The 9,472-nt window shown below is 34.6% G+C and overlaps 1 protein-coding gene across 2 annotated transcripts in view; it reads left to right on the top strand.

Moving 5' to 3' along the window:
• Window positions 1-790: 790 nt before the first annotated feature.
• LOC129104174 (aryl hydrocarbon receptor-like) overlaps window positions 791-9,472 on the top strand; it is a 36,182-nt gene continuing 27,500 nt past the window's right edge. For both annotated transcript variants that reach the window (XM_054614722.1, XM_054614721.1), the window contains exon 1: window positions 791-1,223. In XM_054614722.1, the coding sequence (XP_054470697.1) occupies window positions 1,165-1,223 (59 nt within the window). In that variant the 5' untranslated portion in view covers window positions 791-1,164. The remainder of the gene's footprint in view (window positions 1,224-9,472) is intronic.

The raw sequence follows: 9,472 nt of genomic DNA, 5'->3' as shown, positions 1-9,472 counted from the left end.
AATACAATAAGTGCAATAAACTAATATATAATGGAAAACCAGGCTACAATATGAAGTGCAACAAATAAGTGCATACAATATATAATATGAATACAATAATATATATATATGAATATATTATGGAAAACATTTCCTACTGTGGTCAAAAAACTCAAAAGCAAAGAACATATTTTATCAAAACTAAGAAATCACAGCACTCTGAATATAACAAACTAACTAATAGTGAATACAATAAGTGCAACAAACTAATATGAATACAATAAGTGCAACAAACTAATATGAATACAATAAGTGCAATGTAAAGATTAAATCATATAATGGGTTTAATCAGTGATATAATACAATAATAACAAACTAATATGAATACAATAAGTGCAATAAACTAATACAATAATACAATAAGTGCAAAAACTAATACAATAAGTGCAACAAACCAATACAATATGAAGTGCAATAAATAAGTGCAACAAACTATGAATACAATAAGTGCAACAAACTAATATGAATAAGTGCAACAAACAATAAGTGCAATAAACTAATATAATGCAAAGTGCAACAAACTAATATATATATATATATATATATATATTATGGAAAACATTTCCTGCTGTGGTCAGAAAAACTCAAAAGCAAAGAACATATTTTATCAAAACTAAGAAATCACAGCACTCTGAATATAACAAAAGCAAAACAAACCCAAAACAACAGAGACTCCAGTCCACCTTAAAAACTCAGCTCTGACACACATTTCCTGAAAACGCCCCATGGAGAGAGAGAGAGACATAGAGACACACAGAGAGAGAGAGAGAGAGAAAGGAAACTCTTGAATACTAATAATAATAATCATCATAAGGCTGTTGTTTATCCAAAGAAAGGAGGGGTTGGACTTCTGGTTGACTTCTGCAGCCAAAGTTTTTCTAAACTTCCCCTTTTACTTATTCAAAACTTCACCAGTTTAGATTTCAACCACTGGCTCAGTGTCACCTCAAACGCACCACCGACAAGGTCATTGTCGGTGTCCGCCCTCGGGTACTGGCGACGCGGCTGCAGAGCTCCACGGACCCCCGGTACCTTTGCTCCTGGAGCCTGAACGCACCACGGGAGTCAAACTGGATGGAGAGGAAAAACCAAGTAAAGTAGAGTAATTACACACAGAGTGACACCATGTTGGGAAACCCGGGGTCATATGCCAACAAGAAGAGGAAGAAGCCTGTCCTAAAACAGTAAGAGAAGTCTGCCAAATGCTTTGTGTGTTTATGAGTTTATTTGTTTAGTTTTAGGGTATTTTTTTTGACGCTCTGCAGCGAGTTTGCGAAATTAGGAGGGGGAAGTTCGGTACCTGAACGCACCACGTGATTGGCTTTAAAGTGCTTTTTAAGTGTTTAAAATACTTTATTTTATATTTTTTATATGATATGCATATACTGTGTGATGCTATAATGAAATACAGAGTGTTAAATGGGGTTATGCATTGTTTAAAAGCTATAATAAAACACTTTTAACTCCCCATTCAGCGAGTTATGAAATCAGACATGTTTGCAGGAATCAGGATGCACCGATTTAAGGTGGACTTCCTCCTCCTGTTAACTTTTATCTTTGTGAAATAAATTATATTCTCATAACTTTGAAGCAGCAGTGCGTCAACAAAGCTCCTAAGAACACATCAGTGTAGTTTCGTGGTTTTTAGTCCGTGATAATGATGTTTTTTTGGGGGGGGTTTGTTTGGAGACTCCCTCGGACGACCTTAAGAATGCGGAGTTCTGGATCTGGCATGGATCTCTGGGCCCTCGCGCATTAATCACAATCAAGCTGGAGCCGCGCTGCTCTCACGCGAGGCTCGGGGGGGAGGGGCGTGTTGTTGTAACCTGATACGTGTGTGTGTGTGTGTGTGTGTGTGTGTGTGTGTGTGTGTGTGTGTGTGTGTGTGTGTGTGTGTGTGTGTGTGTGTGTGTGTGTGCGTGTGTGCGTGCGTGTGTGTGCGTGTTTCTTAAAGGTGTATTACACAGCAAATCAAGACAGTACACTTAGTTAAGTACACAAATACTGTATTTATAGATTAATGTTAACAATCACTTAGTTAGAAGTACACAAATACTGTATTTATAGATTAATGTTAACAATCACTGAGTTAGAAGTACACAAATACTGTATTTAAAAGTACTTAAAGTATAAATAAATGCAGTTATAAAAGAGAAGTAAAAGTGTTCTGTATTTAAAAGTATAAATACAGTTATAGAGAAGTACTCGTTACAAGTAAAATTGTCTATTGTAACTCTCCTTTTAGCTTTATTTTGGTCTCCACCTACTCCTAAGATAAATAAAAGCTTTTTTTGATGGATTTATCATAATTTGACATAATTTGACTTAACAATCAGTTAGTTAGAAGTACACAAATACTGTATTTAAAGTATAAATGTTAACAATCACTTAGTTAGAAGTACACAAATACTGTATTTAAAGCATAAATGTTAACAATCAGTTAGTTAAAAGTACACAAATACTGTATTTAAAGTATAAATACAGTTATTAAAGTTATAAATGTTAACAATCACTTAGTTAGTAACTCTCACTTTTACTTTATTTATAGATTAATAAGTAAATAAATAGCTTTTTGTATGATGGATTTATCATAATTTGACATAATTTGACTTAATCAGTTAGTTAGAAGTACACAAATACTGTATTTATAGATTAATGTTAACAATCAGTTAGTTAAAAGTACACAAATACTGTATTTAAAGTATAAATGTTAACAATCACTTAGTTAAAAGTACACAAATACTGTATTTAAAGTATAAATGTTAACAATCATTTAGTTAGAAGTACACAAATACTGTATTTAAAGTATAAATGTTATCAATCAGTTAGTTAGAAGTACACAAATACTGTATTTAAAAGTACTTAAAGTATAAATGCAGTTTTAGCTTTATTTTGGTCTCCACCTACTCCTAAGAGAAATAAATAGCTTTTTGTATGATGGATTTATCATAATTTGACTTAATCAGTTAGTTAGAAGTACACAAATACTGTATTTATAGATTAATGTTAACAATCACTTAGTTAGAAGTACACAAATACTGTATTTAAAAGTATAAATGCAGTTATAGAGAAGTATTGCTTTACAAGTAAAAGTGTTCTAGGTCGTCCTATTGTCACTCTCCTTTTAGCTTTATTTTGGTCTCCACCTACTCCTAAGAGAAATAAATAGCTTTTTGTATGATGGATTTATCATAATTTGACTTCATCAGTTAGTTAGAAGTACACAAATACTGTATTTATAGATTAATGTTAACAATCACTTAGTTAGAAGTACACAAATACTGTATTTATAGATTAATGTTAACAATCAGTTAGTTAGAAGTACACAAATACTGTATTTAAAGATAAATGTTAACAATCACTTAGTTAGAAGTACACAATACTGTATAAAGTATTTAAAGTATAAATGTTAACAATCACTTAGTTAGAAGTACACAAATACTGTATTTAAAGTATAAATGTTAACAATGACTTAGTTAAAAGTACACAACTACTGTATTTAAAAGTACTTAAAGTATAAATGTTAACAATCACTTAGTTAGAAGTACACAAATACTGTATTTAAAAGTACTTAAAGTATAAATGTTAACAATCAGTTAGTTAAAAGTACACAAATACTGTATTTAAAAGTACTTAAAGTATAAATGTTAACAATCACTTAGTTAAAAGTACACAAATACTGTATTTAAAGTATAAATGTTAACAATCACTTAGTTAAAAGTACACAAATACTGTATTTATAGATTAATGTTAACAATCAGTTAGTTAAAAGTACACAAATACTGTATTTAAAGTATAAATGTTAACAATCACTTAGTTAAAAGTACACAAATACTGTATTTAAAAGTACTTAAAGTATGAATGTTAACAATCAGTTAGTTAAAATCACTTAGTTACACACACAAATACTGTATTTATAGATTAATGTTAACAATCACTTAGTTAGAAGTACACAAATACTGTATTTATAGATTAATGTTAACAATCACTTAGTTAGAAGTACACAAATACTGTATTTAAAAGTACTTAAAGTATAAATGTTAACAATCAGTTAGTTAAAAGTACACAAATACTGTATTTAAAAGTACTTAAAGTATAAATGTTAACAATCACTTAGTTAAAAGTACACAAATACTGTAAAGTATAAATGTTAACAATCACTTAGTTAAAAGTACACAAATACTGTATTTATAGATTAATGTTAACAATCACTTAGTTAGAAGTACACAAATACTGTATTTAAAGTATAAATGTTAACAATCATTTAGTTAGAAGTACACAAATACTGTATTTTACAAATTCTGTATTTATAGATTAATGTTAACAATCAGTTAGTTAGAAGTACACAAATACTGTATTTAAAAGTACTTAAAGTATAAATGCAGTTATAGAGAAGTACACGTTACAAGTAGGTCGTCCTATTGTCACTCTCCTTTTAGCTTTATTTTGGTCTCCACCTACTCCTAAGAGAAATAAATAGCTTTTTGTATGATGGATTTATCATAATTTGACATAATTTGACTTAATCAGTTAGTTAGAAGTACACAAATACTGTATTTAAAGTATAAATGTTAACAATCACTTAGTTAAAAGTACACAAATACTGTATTTAAAGTATAAATGTTAACAATCACTTAGTTAAAAGTACACAAATACTGTATTTAAAGTATAAATGTTAACAATCACTTAGTTAAAAGTACACAAATACTGTATTTAAAAGTACTTAAAGTATAAATGTTAACAATCACTTAGTTAGAAGTACACAAATACTGTATTTAAAAGTACTTAAAGTATAAATACAGTTATAGAGAAGTACAGCGTTACAAGTAGGTCGTCCTATTGTCACTCTCCTTTTAGCTTTATTTTGGTCTCCACCTACTCCTAAGAGAAATAAATAGCTTTTTGTATGATGGATTTATCATAATTTGACATAATTTGACTTAATCACTTAGTTAGAAGAACACAAATACTGTATTCAAAAGTACTTAAAGTATAAATACAGTTATAGAGAAGTACTGCGTTACAAGTAGGTCGTCCTATTGTCACTCTCCTTTTAGCTTTATTTTGGTCTCCACCTACTCCTAAGAGAAATAAATAGCTTTTTGTACGATGGATTTATCATAATTTGACATTTTTCCTCTATTTTTGGACTTTTTATACGCCACAAAGTAACCTGTAGATTAATGTTAACAATCACTTAGTTAGAAGAACACAAATACTATATTTAAAGGTACTAAAAGTATAAATACAGTTATAGAGAAGAAAATAGAAAAAGTTGTTTTTTTTCTAAGATAAAATAAGATAATCCTTTATTAGTCCCGCAGCGGGGAAATTTACAGGATTACAGCAGCATAGAGGATAGAATGATCAACAGGTTACCTATGTGGCTTATGAAATGTCCAAAAATAGAGGAAAAATGTCAAATAATGATAAATCCACCGTACAAAAAGCTGTGTTTTTCTCTTAGGAGTGGGTGGAGACCAAAATAAAGCTAAAAGGAGAGTGAATATTGGACGTCAGTTGATTCAAAGTTTCAAACGTTAAAATGAACCATACTTCTTTTCATCAAAGGCGTGTTTTTGGGGGTCTAAATGTAAACTAAAGGCCTTTTGCCCTCCATCACTATTTAAATATTAATTAAACTGATAGGCAGCTCTCATAACAAAGGGATCAACAATAGACAACAAACTAAATCCAAGTACAAGGTTGTTTACATAAGTAATGTTTGTAAAAAAAATGCAGCGGAGCTTTTGAAATGTAATCGCAGTACCTTCTGTTATTTTTTATTATTATTATTATTATTATTATCATTAATAATTGTCTATCTGGGCCATTCACTTTTTTTTATTGGTGAAGCAATGTGACAAAAACAAATACATAAAGTGACATAAACATGGATGACAGACGTAAAAACAGACAAAGAAACAATAACTTAAAGCAGTTATGATGACGTAAATAATGAAATGATAAGAGATGCACAATTAGATATGATTATATTGTTAAACCCAGACTAAGTATAGTTTAGATATGTGATGATGTGACTCGGTTTTAGGCCGTTCCCAGTGTAAAAGATCCCAAAATACAAAGGTGGGCCCGTGTGCAGACGCCTGTGTTTATCTGAAGACGTGGGGCTGTGCAGTGAGGACTGAGGTTTCCTGGACAGCCAGCTGGGCTCGGCTGCACAAAGGCACCATTGAGCCTGCCCGTAAAACAACCCGTCTGTGGTCACTACACAGGGGCATTCCACGGCACATCGGCCCGTCCAAAAATTCTCCCTTTTATTACCGATCCGCCTTTTTCGCATATGTTGCCAGTCTCCTTTCGCCATGCATCCTGTTGCATTATTAAGTAAATACACCCATGTCGTTTATTCTACCTACCACCAGAGGAAAAAAAAAAAATACAGCTGCCATTTTTAGTCAGTTTGCACGCAACATTGTTCTCGTGCATTTGACTATTTAAACACTCCGTCGTGTGCTTAATTTCCTATGTGAAATATGCAAACTCACACTTCCATATTGTCGTCATAAATGCCCACTTTTCTCCCTTAATTCTCCTAAATAAACAAGTTGAGGACGACTGTTGACGATGATTTATTGCATTGCTTTTGCTGCATTGTCTTTATGTAGATGAAGTGCAGCACTGCCAGGGATCAAAGCTATCTTTTAAAAGTGGTTGCCAGGTTGGCAAGTCGGCATCAGTTTTCGGTTGCCTAAACAGAAATATGGTGCCATTTTTTAGTTGCCTTATACTTTGAATAGTGAAGAAATTAAGCAGTTACATGTCGCCTTAATAATGAAAACATGTTTACATGTCGCGTGCATGTTGCTTTGCGGTATCGTTTCCCATCCAGACTTCACAAATGTCTCTTTATGTTTTTTCCTTTATCAAGTTATTTTCCAGTCGAAGCCATTTGCACATTTGCTGGTGATGTTGGCGTGTTGCTTGAACTTTCCCCCCCAAAGTCAAACAACTTAATTTGTTATTGTCTCTAAAACAGATGCACACAAGTAAACGCAGCAACCCACGTGTGGCCAGCGTTCTTTCTGGTTCTCGTTCTGACTAGAACAGCAGTATTTCTATTCATCACTAATGCAACACATGCTCATTGTGCTGTTTGCTGCCACTGATAGCAACCAAAGGCTAATAATTGGTCACCAATTTCTCAAGTTGGTTGCCAATTGCCACCTGGCAGCCCTCGATGTTGAAGCCCTGAATCCACACTGACATCTCATAAAGTCCATTCTGAATCTGCCTCGTCATTCTCTCAGCCCTGTGCAGTTTTGTTTTTCAGCAGTCGCAGCACTCCGACTGGTTGCCGTGGAAATATGAGTTAATTATAGAGTATAGAGCTCATTAAAGCTCTATACCCCCCCCCCCCTCAGAGAGCACAGCAGTAAAGTGTACTTAACACTTAGTGAGCGGATTATGAGTTATATGCTTTATAGCGACTAAGCATTTATTTTAGCAAACAATGGTATCCTTAATAAGACGGGATAATGTCCTTCATCAGTGCAAATGTGATTTACACAGTAATCTTAAGGGATTGTGTGAGAAACACACACACACACACACACACACACACACACACACATATACACACTCTCACAAAGGCAGACATGCTGATAAGAGGTTTGGCGTAATGCCAAAACACTCCCGGTGAAAAGCAACAAAGTTGCTCTTTGTTCTTTGCCCTTTGTGTTGGATTTCAAAGAGGAGTCTTCACAAACAGCGGTTGCATACTTCTGCTTTTATCAACATGCTTACCGGACAAAATGTCTCAGTTTATGAGTATTAAACACAAGCTGTGTGAGCGATAACAATAGAATCATATCGTTTAGTGTGTATGTTTAAGCTTGTTTAGAGTACAAAACCTCATCATGATAATATGTGATATTATTGATATGAATCTATGTGTGGCCGGCCATTAACAGCAGTGCAGGTGGTTCGATCCCTGGCTATTGTTGTCCACATGTTGACGTTCCCCCAAAGGAACACACAGAACCCGTAATAGTAGTCCTGATGTGTGTCAGCGTAAGGAAGAAAAAAAACCTGTTCAAGAGAGTCTGACAAATGAGCGTAATCTAAACAATGGCTCATGCTGGGAACGTGATCGGATTTTTCCAGACACGAGTGCTATCCCAGCAGCATCCCTAAAAAGTCAAAAAACAAACCCAAAAAAACAACGTTGCATGCGTGACAGTAAAGAGCACGCCTCCCTCCATTCCCCATTGGACAAAAAGAAACCCGGCTCCTTCCCAGAGTGCTTTACTCCGGCCAGAAAGTTCCGCCCAAACCAGTTCCAGCCCAAGAGCTTTAAAAAAAAAAAAAACGTTTGGTGCAAAACCTGACCTGCAGCCAGTGTTTTTGAAAGTTGTTTCTGAAGAGATTGTGGCTTTCTCGCTCCCTCCCAGAGGATGGTAGTTTTTCAAAGGACTTCCAACAATCCCCCCCAGAGTCACGACAAAACAACAAACATGTGAAACATCTATAGAAACTTCTGCATCCAATTTCTCCATTGTCTCACTTCAAACACTCCCACATTCATAACTGAATACGTTGCGCTGGACGCATTGAATTTAGTGACTTAAGTGGTCTTTGATTTTTATATGCTGCTTCTTAAATTTGTTTTGTGTTGTATAATGCAACTGGATTGTAGCATTTACCACTTTTTTTCTGGGCAGTTAACAAGAGTTTTATTTTTTTTGTTTGCAGAAAACCTAAAGTTTGATTGATTGCAGGACATTGTTAGATATAACTGCTTTTATTCTAACCCCTTAATCATCTTCATTCTTGTACAGCATATGTCATTTTTTTTTTTTTGGGTGAGCTCACGTTTCTATTTTTTCCACCCCTCCGTCTGGAAAGCTCTTTGTAGGCCGACGTCCTGCTATTGTAAACTATCCTTCTCCCAGATTTGGAGTCTGTGTTTTCCAGCAGCCAAACGTGTACAGAAAGCAAAGTATGCTTCTTCTTTTTTTCCTTTTTTCTTTCTGAGCCGCTGAGTCACCCCTCTGGATCGGGCAGACGCTCCGCCTCGCTTTTGTGCAGACGAATGTGTGTCAGTGTCATTACAGCAACACTGGCTGCCTTGACTCTGAGACGGAGGTGACCGGGTTCAGACCTCGACTCTCCTGCTCTTAAGATAAGCAAAGCAAATAGACGAGCTGAGTGACGAGGTAAAACGTCGGCCTCTTCCTCTTACAATGGACGTCTTGATGTCTGCTGCTCAACCCCGTGATCCATAGCAAATCAAGGTGGAGAAAGAAGAAGAAGAAAAAAAAAAAGAAGAAAGAATTTGGTTCTGAATGCTGGCTTTTGTCTCCGTTAGGCATTTCTTGAGCGTGAGATCAGCCCTGCTCCATTTCTTAGGAGAAAGGTAGAGGCTCAGGTCTGAAGCCAGCAATCAAGTTTCAGGCTGCATTTCCTGCAG

Source organism: Anoplopoma fimbria, chromosome 16 (genome assembly GCF_027596085.1).
Source record: "Anoplopoma fimbria isolate UVic2021 breed Golden Eagle Sablefish chromosome 16, Afim_UVic_2022, whole genome shotgun sequence".
Lineage (NCBI taxonomy): Eukaryota > Metazoa > Chordata > Actinopteri > Perciformes > Anoplopomatidae > Anoplopoma > Anoplopoma fimbria.
The sequence above is the reverse complement of the archived record's forward strand: the minus strand, read 5'-3'. Positions and strand labels throughout refer to the sequence as shown.